We start from the raw sequence: 19,907 nt of genomic DNA, 5'->3' as shown, positions 1-19,907 counted from the left end.
GGTGTAGGCACCTTTCAGGAGAGGAAGTCAGATTTGGCTGATGTCAGTCTAGTGTGACCCCAGGTGGATGAGCTGAGGAAGTTCAGTCACACAGCTCCCCCACCCCAAGGCCTTGCTGATCAGGAAGATGCTAGAGTTGAACTCAGCCCTGGCCTGCGGAAAGGCCTGACTGTAGCCCCTGCAGGAGGCTTTGCTCTGTTTGTCTTCTTGGCTTTGTTGGGAATGGCTGTGATGTTCTGCCTATCTCTAACATTTCATACCAGTGCTTTTTAAAAAAGGATTTGTTTATTTGTTTTTGTTTTTTTGAGATAGGGTTTCTGTGTAGCCCTAGCCATCCTAGAACTCACTCTGTAGACCAGGCTGAACTCAAACTCAGAGATCCAATCGTCTCTGCCTCCCAAATGCTGGGATTAAAGGTGTGCACCACCACCTCCTAGTTAGCTTTATTTAATTGTATGTGTATAAGTGTTTTGCCTGTGTGTATGTATACACACCATTTGTGTGCAGTGCCTGTGAAGGCCAGAAGAGGGCATCCGAGCCCCTGGATCTAGAGTTGTAGATGGTTGTGAGCTTCTTAGTATGGGTGTTGAGAACTGAACCCCAGTCTTCTGCAAGAGCAGCCAGTGCTCTTAACCAACTCACTTATTCTCTAGGTCTCAGTGCTAATCCTAGCACTTGGGAGGCAGAGGCAGGCAGATCTCAGTGAGTTTGAAGCCAGCCTGGTCTACAAAGCAAGTTCTAGGACAGCCAGGACTGTCCACACAGAAACCCTATCTCAAGAAACCAAAAAAAAAAAGAAGAAAAGTGTGTGTGTGATGGATATGTAACTCAGGGTCTTTGCACATGCTAGGCAAGTGCTCTACCACTAAGCTACCCCTCCCCCACTCCAGCATTTTAAAAATAGGTATATTTATTTTAAGTGGGTGTTAGTGGTACATGCCTTTAGTTCAGCACTCGGGAGGCAAAAGTGGGTGGATTTCTATGAGTGTGAGGCCAGCATGATCTACCTATCCTACTATATAGGATTTCTGTTGCTGTGAAGAGACACCATGACCACAGCAACTCTTCTAAAGGAAAAGGTGGCTTACAGCTTTAGAGGTTTAGTTCATCATCATTACGGCAGCTTGCAGGCAGACATGGTAGTGGAGAAGGAGCTGAGAGTTCTGTATCTTGATCCACAGACATCAGGAAGTGAACTGTCTCACTGGGTGTAACTTAAGCATAGGAGACCACATAGCTCACCCCTACAGTGACATACTTCCTCTAACAAGGCCACACCTACTCCAACAAGACCATTCCTCCCAATAGTGCCACTCCCTTTGGGGTCCATTTTATTTCAAACCACACCACACCCTGTGTCAATTTTTTTTTTCTTTTTAAAATTATTTGTTTTGGTATTTGCATGTGAGTACAGGTGCCTGTGGAGTCCAGAGGCATCAGAGCCCTTGGAGCTAGAGTTATGGGCAGTTGTGGTTGTACTGCAAACCTGGGTCCTCTACAATAGCAATATGCATTCTTAGCCACTGGGCCATCTTGCTAGTGCCTCCCACCCACCCCTTTGTCACATTGTTGATTGTTATGACTTGGAATGTGTGTGTATGCCCCCTAGACCAGGATACTAGAATCCCCAGGCAGTGCAAGGAGTCATCCAGACTAAAGTATCAATAGTGTCAACGCTGAAAAACCCTGCTGTACCAAGCATCTTCCCACGTGAGTTCTCTGCACCATCTCTAAGTCATAGTCAGCAGCATCTATCATGGAAAATTTCAAATCCACAGTGCTCCCAAATCTAAAAGCTTATGTCAACATGATGTAAATATTGAAGTCCACTCCTGACCTGGGACAAATTACAGTCAAATAAGAAGCAGTAAAAATAGTGTATGAAATTACCTCTCAGGGGCGTGGAAGGGTGGCTTAGCTGGTACGGTGTGTGCTCTGCAAGCACAAGGACATGAGTGTGATCCCAAGACCCCACATTCCCACATTAGAATGCAGGCTGTAGTGTCGTGGTATTTGCCTGTAATCCCAGCACTGGGGAGGCAGAGGTAGGCAGATCTCTGTGAGTTCGAGGCCAGCCTGGTCTACAGAGTGAGTTCCAGGACAGGCTCCAAAGCTACACAGAAACAATGTCTCAAAAAACAATTGAAAAAAATTAAAAACGAACCTAAAAAGAATTAGACTTAGGTTGTGCATGTAGAATGTATATGAGACAAAAGTGACACCTGTTTAGACCTATATCATTCTGTTATTGTGTTTTTTTTTTATTTTTAGATACCTCATTTTACTTCTGCAAATATTCTAAAATCCAGGTGGTAGAATTCCAAAATACCACACACTTCTAGTCCCAAGCACTATGAATAAGGGATACTCCGCCCATATTATAAGGGATCTGGTGAAACACATTTTGAGAAATGCTCTTTTATCCTTTTTTTGGAATTCTGAGTGAATTCAGTATTCAGTAGCATGCTCATGGCCCTGAGAATTCCTGCACTAAAATTTTCCTAATCTTCTCAGTGTTGGTGGCAAGCTCCTTTAATCCCAGCACTTGCAGGCAGAGGCAGGTGGGTCTTGGTGAGACCAGCCTGGTATACAGAGCAAGTTCTACGATAGCCAGGGCTACACAGAGACAGAGAAACCCTGTCTGGAAAAACTGATCAAAAAAGAAGTTCCTAATCTAGAGCTGGCAATGATGATAGCTCATTTGGTAAAAAATACTTGCTATACAAGTCTAAAATCCAGAGGTCAAATCCCCAGCACCCACATGAAAAGAACAGGGTATTGTCAGATTGTAACCTTTGCAGAGGTAAGGCCAAGACAGGAGGAGACCTGGGGCTTGCTAGCCACCCAGTCTAAGCTGAGCAAGCACTGGGTTCCAAGGTTAAACCTTGTCTTAAAAAACAACTGAGCCACTGGGCAGTGGTAGCGCACGCCTTTAATTCCAACACTCAGATCACAGCAGAAAGATGGACAGCACCCGAGGAACAATATAGTAAGAGATTGCTTGTTCATTCCTGGATGCCCAGATCCAAAACACATTGGGCACCATTCTGTAGTATGAACCTGCTTGTTCATTCCCGACTGCCCAAATCCTAAATAATCACACAGAAACTATGTTAATTACAACACTGCTTGGCCAATAGCTTAGGCTTCTTGTTAACTAACTCATATCTTAAATTAATCCCATTCCTATAATTTTATATTTTACCATGTAAGGTTTACCAGTAAGGTTTTGGAGCATCTGTCTCCTTGGGCAGCTACAATGGTGTCTTCGTGACTCCACCTTATTTTCTCCTCTATCTCTGCTTGGAATTTCCGCCTTGCTCTGTTCTGCCCTGCCATAGACCCAAAGCAGATTCTTTATTAACCAATGGCAACAAAACACATTCACAGCATACAGAGGGGGGAGTCCCACATCAGAACAACACCTGAACCTGCCCCTCTGGCTTTCATATGCACACATATACCTTTGTGTACATACATACTCCCAGTCTAGTAACAAGCAATAACATGATTTTATTAATGCCTGTATGTAATCCAAACACTACCTGGAAATTGTCTTAGAAGGTCCTAGCATATATGCATGGCATCAGACAGGTTGGTGTGTCGGACAGAGAAAGATCTTCCCATCTCTAGGTGGTTTCAATTCTTCTTTTCTAAAGGGGTGGGGTAGGATATGTCTGGTTGGTCAGACCACAAAAGAGAGAAACATCCATTTACTGAGCCTTTACCATGTCTGGGACCTGTCCTGCTTGCTAGACAGGTGGCAAAAAAAAAAAAAAAAAAAAAAATCTGTATGCCTTTGGTGAGTCAGCAGTTCTGACGGATGTCACGCAGAGGAGCATATAAATCCCATATAAATCCTTGTAAACTCAGAGGGTTAGAGCTACAAAGGTCACATTCTTGACACTACAAAGACTGGCTTAAGCAGGGCAGTGCCTCTAAGGAGGTGACCACCAGCAGAGGAGGAAGGGTGGGGCAATGAGTTGGGTGGAGGAAAGGCCAGTCTAGATAGGGAGCAAGTTGTGCAAAAGGCCCAGGGTCACCGCCTCGCTTTTGATCGCCCAGTATCATCTTTTTCTTTTTTTATTACATTTATTTATTTGTGTGTGTTTGTATGTGTGTGTGCATAGGCGTGTGTACATGAAAGGTGCCTGTGTGCCGGCAGGACAGCTTGCGAGAGCCCGTTCTTTCCTACACCGTATGAGACCTGGGACTGAACTCAAGTTGTCAGGCTTGGCAACAAGCACGTTTACAGCTGAGACATCTTGCCTGCGTGTGGTTTGTTTTTTTTCTTTTCTGAGGTCTCAAGTAGCCCAGACTAGCCTGGAATTTACTGTATAGTCCAGAGGGCCCTGAACGGGAGCCCCCTTTGCCTGTGCCTCCTGAGTGCTGACCTCAGCACCACACCTGGATGAAGACCTGTTTGATCCCTAGCACTTGTGTGTGTGTAGGGGGGAGATGAAAAAAGACAAATGCTTTAAAGTGCCTTGAAAAGGAACATGCTCCGTGGGGGAAACAAAAGCAGTTGGGGAGCAAATGGAGTAGATACATGGGCGCAAAGGGGGCCTATTGCTTTAAAGTTTTTTAATCCTCTTTTTTTTTTTTTTTTTTGTATGTGGGTATATATATGGGCATGCAAGCCACAACATACATGTATTGGTCAGAGGACAGCCTTTCAAAGTCAGTTCTCTCCTTCCATATGTGGGGCCAGGGATTGAACTTGGATGTTGAGTTTGGGAGCATGTCTTTACTCTGAGCCAGTACAAATAGCCCAAAGAGGATCTTTTCAAGGGGGATCCCATTTTTTGAATAGTAGTTCATAATACATATGGTTTGCCTATTTTTTAAAAGGTCTTTTTTAAAAATAAATAATTATTTATTTATTTATTATATTGTTCTGCCTGCATATATCCCTGAAGAAGACACCAGATCTTATTACAGATGGTTGTGAGCCACGATGTGGTTGCTAGGAACTGAACTCAGGACCTTTGGGAGAGCAGGCAGTGCTTTTAACCGCTGAGCCATCTCTCCAGCCCAGTGAATATTTGTGTGTGTGTGTGTGTGTGTGTGTGTGTGTGTGTGTGTGTGTTTTGAGACAGGGTTTCTCTGAGTAACAGCTCTAGCTAGAATTGTAGGTGAAACACTACTCTTGGCTTGCTTGCTTTTTTCTCTTTTTTTCTTTTACTTGTGTTGTTGAGACAGGGTCTCAGCCCAGGGTGGTCCCAGACTTGCTCTGTAGTCAAGGGTGACCTTGAACCCTCCTTCCTCCTGATGACGCACTTCTGCCTCTGTTTCTGTGGTGCTGGGATTGTAGGTGTGCATCACCATGTCTGTGTATGTGGCGCTGGGAATGGAAGCCAGGGCTTCCTGAGTGCTAGACCAGTCCTTAACCACAGGAGCTCTATCCCCAGCCTTTTCTTCTTTAAGCTTTCCTGTGAGGCACACTACCTGAGTTTAGGGGAGAGGTGCTGTGGCCGGCTCACATCATGGCCCTACCTCTGTCCTAACAGGACGTGAGCCTGCACTTCGTGCTCTGGGGCTGCCTGCACGTGTACCAACGCATGATTGACAAGGCTGAGGAAGTGTGCCTGTTTGTGGCACAGCCAGGAGAGCTGGTGGGGCAGCTGGCTGTGCTCACTGGGGAACCTCTCATCTTCACACTGCGTGCCCAGAGAGATTGTACCTTCCTGCGGATCTCCAAATCAGACTTCTATGAGTAAGGCTGGGATTGGAGTGGGCGTGGCACCCGGATGACCACAGTCCAATTATTTTTTTCCAAAGGAGGGAGGAGAGACCAGAACAATACTCCCCTACCCCATTTCTAGAAGGGCAAGAAAGATCCCCTAGATAGCACTTCCCAACACCACCTAGGGCAGGTTCGAGTCCTTCCTGTTTCATTCCCAAGCCGACACCCATTTTCTTCATTCCTTTTAATGCGTTCCAAGAATACCTGGTTCCACAATCCCTTCTTTTTGCTTCAGGATCATGCGTGCACAGCCCAGTGTGGTGCTGAGCGCAGCGCACACGGTTGCTGCGAGGATGTCCCCCTTTGTGCGCCAGATGGACTTTGCCATAGACTGGACTGCTGTGGAGGCCGGTCGTGCACTCTACAGGTACCATCCTGATCCCACCTCACTGTTCAAACCCTACCTACAATTTTCCCTGACTCTCCACTCTTTGTCCACCCTAGGCAGGGTGACCGCTCAGATTGCACGTACATTGTACTCAATGGGCGTCTCCGCAGCGTCATCCAACGAGGCAGCGGCAAGAAGGAGCTAGTGGGGGAGTATGGCCGCGGGGATCTCATTGGTGTGGTAAGGGCAGCTCCCATCCATCTCCTAGCATAGCCAGCCCTTCACCTCCATGCTCATCATCCGGGTAATCTGATGGAAGTGGAGACTGCATGCCCAACTTCAGTCCCGACCCAGGCCGCTTCCCTGGCTCTTTCAAGTCAAAAGCAATCAGTCCTGGTGGGGGAGGAGTCTGGACTCCACCTCAGTATGTCTCTTCAGGTCCCATTATTACCTGTGGTGAATTCTTATTTTGTTTCCCAGGTGGAGGCTCTGACCCGGCAGCCACGAGCCACCACTGTGCACGCCGTTCGAGACACGGAGCTGGCCAAGCTCCCGGAGGGCACCTTGGGCCACATCAAACGTCGGTACCCACAGGTACATCTAGTTGGGGAGGTGGAGGACAGGGAGCGGAGCCTCCCTGTGCCAGGCTGCCCTAATCAGGGTGCAGACCACGTAACAGGATTTCTAGCCTCCCAGGTGAAGGAAGCTTAGGTGGGGCCCTTCTGTCTTACTGAACACAATTCTCACCCTCCCCCAACCCCCTGCGTCAGGTTGTGACCCGCCTTATTCATCTGCTGAGCCAGAAAATTCTAGGCAATCTGCAGCAGTTGCAAGGACCCTTTCCAGGTGAGTTTGCCAGCCTTGGGGCAGAGTAGAGGATTTAGGCTGCTGTGCCCTGAGCATTCTAGCAAACAGCATGATAGGAAACCACATTTGACTGTAAATCTTGCTGGAGGCAGGATTGAGACCGGTAGTTGTCCCAGTGGGGGCTGCCCCTATCACACATGCATCTATATATAGCCCTTGTTTCCAGGCAGTTTGTTGAATGGTCTAAAGTGCGCTAGTGAGCAGGTTCTTTTTTGAATAAGGGCAACACTTTATTACACTTACTTATCGTGTGTGTGTGTGTGTGTGTGTGTGTGTGTGTGTGTGTGTGTGTCCCTGAACATGTATGAGCGTCAGAGGAATCAGTTCTCTACCTTCCACCGTGTGGGTCCAGGGATCACCTCAGGCAGTCAGACTTTGAGGCAACCTGCTAGCCATCTCTTAGGTCCAAGGAGTGGAGTCTTCAGCAGGGAGGTTGGTTCCTGGTCCCAACAGAATGCAGTCTGAGCATCTTGGGAAAGAATCAAAATATAATAACAAGAGAGCTTGTGGCACGTGGCACTAGTGAACGTTGGTAAGTGGCTTTTGAAGTTAAACTGACCTGCTAGGAAGTGTGGTTCTATATACTGGAGTGTGGTCTCTGTGAGCTAGAATAGATCACAGAGCAGTCTGTTTAAGCCATGCCACTGAATGGGCCTGAGGGTCTACGTTTTTGCTGACCTTTCCCCATAAACATTGACATTCAGGAAATAAAGGTCAAGGTCATGTAGGCACGAAAAGCATAATTTAAAACACATAAAGATCCCAGTGACAGGAGGTGGGTACAGAGAAGGAAACTAGGCAGGGCAATTAACAGGGCTGCAGGCAGAAAGCGGGAGAGAAAGAGGGGTGGACAAAGGATTTCTGAGGCCTAGGGGCTGAACCTTGACAGTTGACCTAGAGCTAGATGTGAGAAAGAGGTAGGTCCACACAAGGTTTGGTGGTTTGGGGTTCTTGTTTGTTTCATTTGTTCTGTTTTGAGACAGGTCTCATGTTGCCCAAACTGGGCTTGAACTCACTGTATAGCCAAGGATGACTTTGAATTTATGATGCTCTTGCCTCCACCTCCTGAGTGCTTAGATGACAGACATATGCTCCCACATCTGGTTTATGTGATGTTGTGGCTGGAACTCAAGAGTGTTGCTCATGCTAAGCCAAACACTCCAACTAACCAGTAGCCCCAGGCCAGGGTTGGTGCTTTTAAACCACTGCAAGGAGTAACTTGAGAGGGAAAAATGGGGTCAGGAGTAAAGGGCCTTGGAAAGTATTTGAGCTCAGTAAGTGTGTCCTATGGGAGAGAAGAACCAACCAGGAGGTGCACATGAAGCGGGGCCTGGGCGAGAGCTGAGAGTGACATCTGCATCTAGGCTGTTAGGTGAGAAGCTGGGAAGTGATGATGAGTCAGAAATAGATTCTTGTCTAGCTTGGTGTTGGGACCAAGTAGCCCAAGTCAGAGTGGAATGAGTCTGAATGGTTCTAACATTGCATAATGGGTATCTGGGTATAGTAGCACATGTCTGTTATCCCAGCTCTTGGGGGTTGGATGCAGGAGGCCAGATTTCTGGGTCATTCTCAGCTGCATGAGACCATGTCTCAGAAAAAAAAAATAACAGCAACAACAGATTTGCATAACAGGTCTCACTGAGAATAAGGTCAAAAGTGAAGGGTGCTGGCCACGTCTTAACAAGAAACACCCAAGGATAGAATCATATGCTGGGTGACACAGCCACGGCCTCAGTATGACGTTATCATAGCTGAGAGCAGTGAGGGCCATAGGCAGGGGACAAAGAGCAGATATAGAGGAGGAAGTAGGGGAGGTGGAGGGGGAGGTAGGGAAGGAGATGGAGAAGGGAGATAAGGTAGGAGGGGTAGAAGAGAGGGTGGAGGATTGAGGAAGAGGAAGTAGAGGAGCTGGGGGGTGGAAAAGGAGATGGAGAAGGCAGATAAGGAAGTAGGGATAGAAGGGGGCGGGGAGAAGACATTTACTGCTTCAAACAGAGTTGCTCAGCCAGTCTGCTCTTGGTGTTTCAACAGGCTCTGGGCTCAGTGTTCCACAACACTCAGAACTGACCAACCCAGCCAGCAATCTGTCCACTGTAGCCATCCTCCCCGTGTGTGCTGAGGTGCCCATGATGGCCTTTACTCTGGAACTGCAACATGCTTTGCAGGCTATTGGTGAGTGGGAAGTCTGTCCAGTATGTGCACCCGTCATCCCTAGGAAGTGATGTGCCCTGGTTGGTGAGTGGGTGGTAAGAGGGATGGAAGAAGGTCCTGAGCCACAGCGATGGGTGACAAGTGTCTGTTCTAGGAGAGGCCCCCCAAGTGTTGAACTGGGTTCCTGATTTCCATCCCTCAACTACCACTAGGTCCCACGCTCCTCCTTAACAGCGACATCATTCGGGCTCGCCTGGGGGCTTCAGCACTGGATAGGTGTGTGGGGTCTGGGGAGTGGGGCTGGAAGGGTGGAAGGCATATATTGGAGATTCTTCCTGATGGGGCTGGAATGCTGGGCTTATGAACAAGGTGTCCTACTGTGGCATCAGTAGGGGGACGACGTGGGCTAATCTCTCTTCGTAGCAGGGGTGTCCAACCAGAAACCCAGGGGCCATATGCAGCTCTCATAGCTATAGTGGGGCTCAAAGCATACTTAATTATGAGTGGTTTATTATTATTTGTAACTTGATTACATGGTTCTTGGCATTTTTGTAGATGATGTCACATAGCAAAGTAATGCAAAACAAATATGTGAAAACAAACATACGGATGCCCTTGCAACATCTGAGTCCCGATTTTGACACCCTCCATCCCCATTTTGGCATGAATTTTAATTGCCGGGACCTTGGATTATCTAACTCTTCCCAGCAGTAGGATTACACTATCTGTTTATTGGGAGAGGCTGTGGGTCCCCAGGCCAGCTCCACGATGACACTCACTCATCTCATCCCAGCATTCAAGAATTCCGGCTGTCAGGGTGGCTGGCCCAGCAGGAAGATGCCCATCGCATTGTGCTCTACCAAACTGACACATCACTGACTCCCTGGACTGTGCGTTGTCTACGCCAGGCCGACTGCATCCTCATTGTGGGCCTGGGTGACCAGGAACCCACTGTTGGTCAGGTCTGGCAACTATGTATAGTAATACGTACCCGCCCCAATCCTTCCCTCAGGATCCCGTCCCTTTCCCTTCTGTGCCTGTATAAGTCCATGTACACTCTCACAGTGTTGTTCTGTGGTGGAGCTGAGTTTAGCCAAGCGAGGGTAGGGAAGGAACCCATGACCTCCACTTGTCTCTGTCTTCCACAGCTGGAGCAGATGCTGGAGAACACTGCCGTGCGTGCCTTGAAGCAGTTGGTTTTGCTGCACCGGGAGGAAGGCCCGGGTCCCACGCGCACAGTGGAGTGGCTCAACATGCGCAGCTGGTGCTCAGGGCACCTACACCTGCGCTGCCCTCGCCGCCTCTTCTCACGCCGAAGCCCAGCTAAACTGGTGAGGGCTGGAACCTGAAAAAGGGGTGGGGCTTGGGAGTGGTGCGAATAAGAGCCTTAGGAGGTACACCTCTTCTTGCAGGTGTAGTTTTGGGGCTACTTCCCTTTCCAGTGGGGCTAGAACTTGAGGGTAACTGCTCTTCTATCTGGGGTTGAGGTTTGGGCATGGCTTGGAGAAGGGCCCTTAATGGTACACCCTCTGCTGCTTTGGATTGAAGTTTGGGGACACAGCCTGTGGGCTAGCTTGATGTCATGCCCTCTTCTGCTTACGGGTGAAGTTTGGGGCCAGGTCTCATCTGCCTAAGGTTGAAGTTAGGAGTACAGCGTGCTTCATAACTGACCAGGGCTCTGGCAGGGTAAGGGCATGGGCAGGGCCTTGAGGCATACCCTCCTCTGTCTAGAAGCAGGACTTAGGGAGCTGAGACAGAGTCTGGACCAAGGGGGGATAGATAGCAAAGATCAGCATGTGCCTGAGTGATCCCCTAGACCTGGTCACTGCTACCCAAGTCTGATGCATCTTTATTCTCTCTTGGATCCCAGCATGAGCTGTATGAGAAGGTTTTCTCCAAGCGTGCAGACCGCCACAGCGACTTCTCCCGCTTAGCACGGGTGCTCACAGGAAACACTATTGCCCTGGTGCTGGGTGGGGGCGGAGCCAGGTAAGGGACAGGGTCATGTTCTAAAGCACAGCTTCCTTACTGGGGAATCCTAAGGGGCAGCGCCAGGATTCCCAATGGGTGGAGCTTATTACCTGAGAGAGACCCCTATAGCTTGGTAGCTGGTCATAGTTTTCTTTGCCAGGAGGGGAAGTGGGAGCAGAATTCCTCGGGACAGGTCCTAGCAGTTCCCTAGTCTGTCACTGGGTTCCCTCCATTCTGCAGAGGCTGCTCACATATTGGGGTGCTGAAGGCATTAGAGGAGGCAGGGGTACCAGTCGACCTTGTGGGTGGCACATCTATCGGCTCATTCATCGGAGCCCTGTATGCGGAGGAACGCAGTGCCAGCCGTACTAAACAACGAGCCCGGGAATGGGCCAAGGTGTGTTTTATGGGTATAAGGAGATGGGGTTTCGGTGCCCCAAGGGCAGGGAGACCTGTGATGATGCCATAGTCTGATCTGGTAGTGTGGGCAGGTTTCCATGCTCTGGAGATTCTGGCTAGATCCTTTCAGAAATATCACTGGAACCTCGGATGACCCTTTTGTGACTTCTTAGCCAATGACTCTAATCCCCATACTCTACCTAGAGCCATCATGGTACCAAGTAACATTCATAATCCTTGTGTGTACCTGACTGTTCCTGGAGCAGTAATGTCTCTGTGATTCTAAGCAAGTCGTCTGACCATTTGATCCATAGAGCATGACTTCTGTACTGGAGCCCGTATTGGACCTCACATATCCTGTCACTTCCATGTTTACTGGCTCAGCCTTTAATCGAAGTATCCACCGTGTTTTCCAGGATAAGCAGATTGAGGTATGTCCATCCTCCACACCTGGCCCTGCGTGTCTCTTCCCATGGGTTTTCTACCCACTTCTACCTCAGTTTTTGCCCCTTCCTAGGACCTGTGGCTGCCTTACTTCAATGTGACCACAGACATCACTGCCTCAGCCATGCGTGTCCACAAAGATGGTGGGTGCCATCCTGCCTGGCCCTGCTACAACCATACTGGCCAGCTGTGTGTGGGTGGGCTGTAGGGGAGGGGCAGCTGAGCATCTGGGACGTTGTTAACACAAGTGACCGTCCACCTGGGCCTGTCCACGACCACTAACCATCACCCACTAATGTCCCGAAGGCCCCAGGTATGTCCATTTCCAGAGGTGGGGAGCTGGGAGATTTGTCGGGCACCTCACCCCTTCCCGCCATCCCCCACAGGCTGCGTGTGGCGTTACGTCCGGGCCAGTGCCTCCTACTGTCCCTACCTGCCCCCGCTGTGCGACCCCAAGGACGGTCACCTGCTGGTGGACGGGTGTTACGTTAACAACGTTCCAGGTCAGCGAGCCCACGGGCTGGCCGGGCCTCCAAGTGTGTCTGAGCGTGTCTGTGCGTGTCTGTGTCTGTGTATCCCACCGGGCAGGCTCCCTGTGGCGGTATGTGCGTGCCAGCATGACGCTCTCAGGCTACCTGCCCCCGCTGTGCGACCCGAAGGATGGGCACCTGCTCATGGACGGTGGCTACATCAACAACCTGCCAGGCAAGTGGCTGCCCACTCACATCTGCATGGGTGTTTGTCACGAGGCACATGCCCACGCTGACTCCTGCACATGCAGGTTTGAAGGGGCTGAAACCTGTGGATGGACAAGCTCAGAAGGACACACAGCCTGCACAGAGATGCAGACTGACACACATGCATGCGTATACTCATACATACAAACAGATATGTAAGTGTATGTGGGTAGGAACATGAACATTTGAAAAGTACACACATAAGGCATGTTAGAACACACCTGTGAGCCCAGCACTTGGAAGGTGGAGGCAGGATGATAGAAGTTCAAGCCCAGGGCTGGAGAGATGGCTCAGCAGTTAAGAACACTGCCTGCTGTTTCAGAGGTCCTGAGTTCAATTCCCAGTAACCACATGGTGGCTCACAACCATCTGTAGTAAGATCTGGTGCCCTCTTCTGACCTGCAGAACACTGTATACATAATGAATAAATAAATCTTTTAAAAAAAAAAGAAGAAGAAGAAGTTCAAGCCCACCTAGCAACAGTGACACACTAAGAAGGCAGAGGCAGGTGAATCTCTGAGTTTGAGGCCAGCCTAATCTACAAAGCAGGTTCCAGGAAAACCAGGGCTACACAGAAAAACCCTGTCTGGAAAAACAAACAAACAAACAAACAAACAAACAAAATAAAACAAAAAAAGAAAGAAAAAAGAAATTCAAGGCTATCCTTAGCTATATAGTGAATTTGAGGCCAACCTGGGCTACATGAGACCTACTCTCAGTATATGTACACATTGTTAAAGGTGGGCTATAGCTCGGTTGGTAGAGAACTTGCCCAGTGTGAGGAGAGCTCTACATTCTACCCCCTGCTCACACAAACCAGGCGTGATGCTGCACACCCGTCTTTCCAGGACTCAGGAGCATCAGGAATCAGAGGCCATTTTCACCTACAAAGCAAGTTCCAGACAAGCCTGTGTGTAAATAAATAGACAAGTGAAGTGCCCTTCATCCTCAGGTACTACAGTGGACACAGAGGGGTGCGCCCATGAGGAACAAGGACTGGTGCACAGTTACGCGTCCAAATATGTATAGAATGTGCTTCTACATATGCACACCAGCTCCCCACACATGCCTGCTCTCTCGGGTGCTTACATAGGTAGAACACATGCACATATATGAATAAACACATGCTTGAGATGTAATTTACCCACACTGACCCGTATATTCATTCACACCTGTCTTGCACACTCTATGGAATATGTGTGTATAGACGTGCAGATAGAGTAAGGTGTCTGTGTGACCAAGCAAGAATTTTTCATATCCACCAACTTAATTTTTTTCTTTTTTAGACAGGGCTCAAACTTGATAGGTAGTCAAGGATGATCTTGAACTTGTGATCTTCCTGCCTCCGCCTCTGGGCTGCTGGGATGCCAAATGTGCTCTACCATGCCCAGGTTACATGGTGCGAGGGATGGAACCCAGGGCTTCCTTTGTGCTGTGCAGACACGGTACTAGGCAGGCTACATCCCAGCATGCCACTGACTTCACAAGGGCAAATGGGAGGTGAATGAGTGTGCTGCTCTGAAGAAACAGCCCACTCTCTGACCGGGTGGTGGTTGTACACCCCTTCAATCCCAGCACTCAGAGGCTGAGCGGATCTCTGAGTTTGAGGGCAGCCTGGTCTACAGAGTGAGTTCCCAGGACAGCCATGGCTATACAGAGAAATCCTGTCTCGAAAAACATAAACAAAAAAGAATGAATGAATGAAATAAAAAAAAATCACTCTCAAAATGTACACTCCAGTCTCATAGACCAGGAGCTGGCCAGCTACAGCACACAAATTGCTTCTGGGCCCGCACTTGGCTTTATAAATAAAGGATTTTTTTTATAACTACATATTATTTATTTGTGTGTGAGCATGCACACACATACCACAGCACATGTGGTGGTCAGAGGACAAACTTATAGAAGTTAGTTTTCTCATTCCATCAGGTGGGTCCTGGGAGTTGGACACTGCTCATCATGGTTTAGTAAATGTCCCTACCTGCTGAGCCACTTTACTAGGCCTGTTTGTTGTTGTTGTTAAACCTAAACTGGCCTCCAACTTACTGCATAACTGAGAATGATCTTGAACTTATAGACTTCCTACATCCACTTTCTAAGTGCTAGGGTTATAGGTAGGAGCCTGGCTTAAAATAAGCTTTTATTGGGAGAGCCATGCCCCTTGATCTACCTCTTCTCTGCAGTTTCTGTCGTAGTACAAGGGTAAAACTCAGAGCAGGACTGAAATCATTTTCTCATGGTCCTGTGCTGTAAGTGTGCCACAACCCTCATGTGGAGCATGTGTTAACAATGCCCAGTGTTGTAAGTGTGCTAGACATATAAACACTGCCACAACCCTCATGTGGAGCACGTGTTAACAGACCTACAGGAGACCAGCACACTTGGATGTGCAGACACATATGGGCTGGAAAAATGATTGTTGATGATACAAATATAATTACGTGAACTTCGTCCCAGTATCCGTACAAAAAAGATGGGTACAGTGGTGGACATCCATAACCCCAGCACTGTGGGGTAGAAGCAGACAGGAGGCTTTCCTAGGGCTTGCTCACTGTCCAATCTAGTGAAATAAGTGAGTTCCATGTTCAGTGGGAGCCTTGACTCAAAAGAAGATACAGGTCTGGATAGACTGTTTGGCAGTTAGTGTGCACTGCTCCTGCCGAGGACCTGAATTCTGTTCCCAGCACCCACATCCTCACAACTGTCTAAGTCCATCTCCAGGGACTTCCATGCCTCCTCTGGCCTCTGGGGACACTGTACACAAATGCTCATAAACAAACACAGCCACACACACATACACACATGAATCTTTTTTTAATGTTTTGTTTGTTTTGAGACAGGGTTTCTCTGTGTAACAGCCCTGGCTGTCCTGGAACTCGCTCTGTAGTCCAGGCTGGCCTTGAACTCAGAGGTCCACCTGTCTATGCCTTCCAAGTGCTGGGATTAAAGACATGCGCCCCCACTGCCCAGCCCAATCTTTTTTATTTTTAAGGTGCCAAGAGGAAGACACTCGGTGTTGACCTCCAGCCTGCACACAGCACACACACAGATGGACATTTGCTGACACGCATTCAGACAGGCCTAGCCAGAGATGCAGGCAGTAGACAGACATACTACTTCCAACAAGTACTCAGGCTAGAGGGGTATGAAGAGACGCAGGCATGTGCAGGTGACATGCATACCCAGAAACAAACTCTGAATAGACAGTCAGGAATTTCCTTGGGCTGAGATTGCCTACAAGACAGTCTCTGGAATACACAGACATGCAGATAGACAGCCACAGACATAACTGCCATACTCACCGAACCATCTTCTCCCCTTGGCTTCATTTGCATAAATGTCCATGTCATTTGCATGACACCATGCCATTTGCATGCACCCTCCCACCCCACCCTAGTATTATATTGTGGTATCTGTGGAACTGGGTTGGACATCCCTGCCCTGCTGGGCCCCTGTTGGGAGTGGCTGCTGATCTCTCGGCTCCACAGCGGACATCGCCCGCAGCATGGGGGCCAAAACAGTCATTGCCATCGACGTGGGAAGCCAGGATGAGACAGATCTCAGCACCTATGGGGACAGCCTGTCTGGCTGGTGGTTGCTGTGGAAACGGCTAAACCCCTGGGCAGACAAGGTGAAGGTTCCAGACATGGCTGAGATCCAGTCCCGCCTGGCATATGTGTCATGTGTGCGGCAGCTGGAAGTCGTCAAGTCCAGTTCCTATTGCGAGTACCTGCGCCCGTCCATCGACTGCTTCAAGACCATGGACTTTGGAAAGTTTGACCAGATCTATGTGAGTAGGTGGGCTGTGGGAAGCTGATCGGCGTTTGAACAGTAATGTCTGCAGTAGATATAATGTGGATATGGCTGTGTGTATTCTATGTTTGCACTCCCTGAAGCACTGTGGAGTGGTTTCTAATGCCATTTCAATGAGTGGAGAATGAAAGCAATGATCAGTTAGTAATGTCTGCCATGGATCGGAGAGAGATGTAGCAGTATGTTGTGTACCACTGACCCTGCAAAACATGTCCTAGCTCGTGTCACTTGAAATTGATCAGTAGTTGCTCCCCAGAGGCCCCATGTTAAAATGTCTGATACTCTTCTGTGATCGCTGGAAGGGTGTACCGTAATGGACTAATGTCTACCGTGGACATGGGACATGACACTATTCACAAATAGACTCCGTATTTGCAGACCTTGAAAATAATTTTGCACGTTGCCATCTGGTGTGAGTTGATACTTGAAATACCGCATGGGGCTGAGTGGGAAAGACTGTGAAGAGATTGACTGGTAATGTCTGACAGGGATACCAACTGAAAATCTATGGGCAGGCATGCTACATGTCTCTCTGTGATAGACTTAATCCAGATGTCTGCTCTCCCAGAAGTCAAGCACTTAAGGCATATTGAAGGAAGCTGTGTGTAGATGCAGGGGCAGGGAGTGGTATCATATATAGTCCCAGCCTCCTTGTGTCTTACAGGATGTGGGTTACCAGTATGGGAAGGCTGTGTTTGGAGGCTGGACCCGTGGTGAAGTCATTGAGAAAATGCTCACAGACCGGCGATCTACAGACCTTAATGAAAGTCGCCGTGCAGATGTAAGCCTTTGATGCTTTTTTTTTTTTTTTTTTTTTTTTTGGTTTTTCGAGACAGGGTTTCTCTGTGGTTTTGGAGCCTGTCCTGGAACTAGCTCTTGTAGACCAGGCTGGTCTCGAACTCACAGAGATCTGCCTGCCTCTGCCTCCCAAGTGCTGGGATTAAAGGCGTGCGCCACCACCGCCTGGCTGCCTTTGATGCTTTTGCTGAGGCCAGTCTTATTCAGAGATTCCAGAACCCCAAGCCCCTCTAATCTGGAAACCTCAGATGATCCAATACATCCCTGAGTCTCAGGGATTACCTCCGGGTCCCCTCTGAGCTCTTAAGACCCCTTAGATCACCCTCATTTCCAAAGCCTCACCCACCCCGCCCCACAGATACTCGCCTTTCCAAGCTCTGGTTTCACTGACTTGGCCGAAATCGTGTCCCGGATTGAACCTCCAACAAGCTACGTCTCTGATGGCTGTGCTGATGGTGAGGGCTGAAGGAGCTCTTGAGAGTTGAGGGTGCTGGGCCTGGAGATGGGAAGCATGTGTGACTGGAAATACCAGCCCAGAGTCCGTGTCTCCTTACCTGTACCCTGCGTTTCCCAACCCAGGGGAGGAATCGGATTGCTTGACCGAGTATGAGGAAGATGCGGGACCTGACTGCTCAAGGGATGAAGGGGGCTCCCCAGAGGGTGCCAGCCCTAGCACCGCCTCAGAGGTGGTAAGAATGGACAGTCCCCAGCAGGTCACATGTACCACTGATTGGAGAGTACTGATGGAAGTCTTGGAGGGTTGTGGTAAGGAGGCAGGTTGTGATAAGAAGGTAGCTTGTTGGTCCCCAGCCCCTTAGCCTCGAAATAATCACACAGAAACTATATTAATTAAATCATTGCTTGACCCATTAGCTCTAGCTTCTTATTGGCTAACTCTTACATATTAATTTAACCCATTTCTATTAATCTGTGTATCACCACGTGGATGTGGCTTACCGGGTAAAGTTTCAGCATGTCTGTCTCCGCATGTCTGTCTCCGTAAGAGGCTATATGGCTTCTCTCTGAGTCCGCCCTTCTTCTTCCCAACATTCTGTTTATTTTTCCCCGCCTAGCTCTGTTCCCCTATAGCTCTGCTATAGGCCCAAAGCAGTTCCTTTATTAACCAATGGTATTCACAGCATACAGAGGAGAATCCCACATCAGAGGGTGGTTCTGGGTGGCATGAGAACACAAGTTTGAAGACTCATGCCTTGGGACTGATAGACTAAACTCACATTGGCTTCAGGTCTGTTGCTATAACAGAATACTCTCCAAAGTGTTTACTTATTGCACAATTCAAGGTTACATTCAGTCTTTGCAGGGGAGACAAGGAGGCAGGAGCTTGGCAGAGCTGATGACACTATGATGACATTAGGTCTGCAGTCAGAAGACAGCAATAGGCGTATGCATGCTTGCACTCGGCTCATTCTCCCCACTGTATAGCCCTGAGTAGGGAACGGTGCCACCCACAGTAGGCACCTCTTCCCACGACAGCTTGGTTTAACACTTCCTTATTGAGACTCTCCGTTCTCAGGGTATTCCAGATTGTGTCAACTCGACAAATAAAATTACCCATCAGAGAGTGTTAGTGTCCCTGGGACAGGCAGTGTGTCATGATGCACAAGCTGGTTGTCTCCGAGGTGACATTTATCAAGCAAGACCCAGGATGAAACTGGTTTTGAGTGGTGAGGGTTGGGCAGTTTTATTTGTGACTGTCATGTAGATGCCACAAAGTGGGTGGCATTCACCCTGTCTGGATAACACGTGTTGCCTGTCCCTACAGGAAGAGGAAAAGTCCATGCTCCGGCAGCGACGCTTCCTGCCTCAGGAGACCCCCAGCTCGGTAGCAGATGCCTGAGGACCTTGACAGGGGACCCCTGTTTCTGGACCAGGATGAGGGTGGGCCTGAGGGGGAGCTCACACCCCTATTCCTGCTGCTATACTGTGACACTCCCTGGGCCCATCCCCCTTGGCTCCAAGGCCCACACACTGGACTGACTTGCTATCCCGGAAGGGAGGGCAGAACTGCACTGATGACCTTTGACCAACTATTGTACCTAACCCCTAATAAACTATTACCCCTTTGGAAGCAGCTGGGGCCTTTATTTGGGTTTCAGGGGCTCCTCACCACATTGTTTGTGCAGCATGCAGGGTGGAATCTGAAGGCACCTGTAACTTCTCCCACTGCAGTGACAACTCGCATGTGGGTCCACCACATGCTGACTCCAGACAAGACAGTCCCTTCTTGCCTGGCTTGTGGATGCTCCCAGGGTGACTCAGGTACCCCTTAGTTTCCCTATTGAATTCCCACAGTCACTAAAGAAGGGGCACAAAGTGGCCTTCTCTTGCCGAGGAGCTGAGTTGGACTCCTAGCACCCGTCCCAAGTGGCTCACAGCTGGCTGTAGCTCCAGCTCCTGGAGATCTGGCGGCCTTTTCTGACCTCCTACTGTTTCTGCACTCTTGCATACATACAGCCTCTCATACACACACTTATACAAACGGCCTATGCACCTCAGTTAGTCCTACTGTGTGCAGGGGCTCTGTGTGACAGTATACACTCCAAACTGAGCCCTACAGGATAGATCACCACCTCTGCTCAAGACATGGGCCTAGACAGGGCTTTCTGGAAATCTCAATCCAGCTTGGTTGTGA

The 19,907-nt window shown here is 49.0% G+C and overlaps 1 protein-coding gene across 7 annotated transcripts in view; it reads left to right on the top strand.

Moving 5' to 3' along the window:
* Pnpla6 (patatin like phospholipase domain containing 6) overlaps positions 1–19,335 on the top strand; it is a 29,999-nt gene extending 10,664 nt beyond the window's left edge. For 5 of the 7 annotated variants that reach the window (XM_057763589.1, XM_057763590.1, XM_057763588.1 and 2 more), the window contains 19 exons: positions 5,511–5,716; positions 5,982–6,113; positions 6,191–6,314; positions 6,555–6,668; positions 6,845–6,920; positions 8,973–9,113; positions 9,305–9,368; positions 9,886–10,054; positions 10,241–10,423; positions 10,963–11,081; positions 11,304–11,460; positions 11,777–11,893; positions 11,980–12,049; positions 12,495–12,611; positions 16,132–16,433; positions 17,121–17,237; positions 17,613–17,709; positions 17,834–17,943; positions 19,038–19,335. In XM_057763589.1, coding sequence (XP_057619572.1) covers positions 5,511–5,716; positions 5,982–6,113; positions 6,191–6,314; positions 6,555–6,668; positions 6,845–6,920; positions 8,973–9,113; positions 9,305–9,368; positions 9,886–10,054; positions 10,241–10,423; positions 10,963–11,081; positions 11,304–11,460; positions 11,777–11,893; positions 11,980–12,049; positions 12,495–12,611; positions 16,132–16,433; positions 17,121–17,237; positions 17,613–17,709; positions 17,834–17,943; positions 19,038–19,112 — 2,490 coding nt within the window. In that variant the 3' untranslated portion in view covers positions 19,113–19,335. Of the gene's footprint in view, positions 1–5,510; positions 5,717–5,981; positions 6,114–6,190; positions 6,315–6,554; positions 6,669–6,844; positions 6,921–8,972; positions 9,114–9,304; positions 9,369–9,885; positions 10,055–10,240; positions 10,424–10,962; positions 11,082–11,303; positions 11,461–11,776; positions 11,894–11,979; positions 12,050–12,292; positions 12,410–12,494; positions 12,612–16,131; positions 16,434–17,120; positions 17,238–17,612; positions 17,710–17,833; positions 17,944–19,037 lie in introns of all 7 variants that reach the window. The other 2 variants (XM_057763591.1, XM_057763587.1) reach the window with 1 other exon arrangement.
* The last annotated feature ends 572 nt before the right edge of the window (positions 19,336–19,907 follow it).

The sequence above is a fragment of the Chionomys nivalis genome, chromosome 3 (assembly GCF_950005125.1).
Source record: "Chionomys nivalis chromosome 3, mChiNiv1.1, whole genome shotgun sequence".
NCBI lineage: Eukaryota > Metazoa > Chordata > Mammalia > Rodentia > Cricetidae > Chionomys > Chionomys nivalis.
Note: the sequence above shows the minus strand (reverse complement) of the source record. Positions and strands in the feature narration are given on the sequence as shown.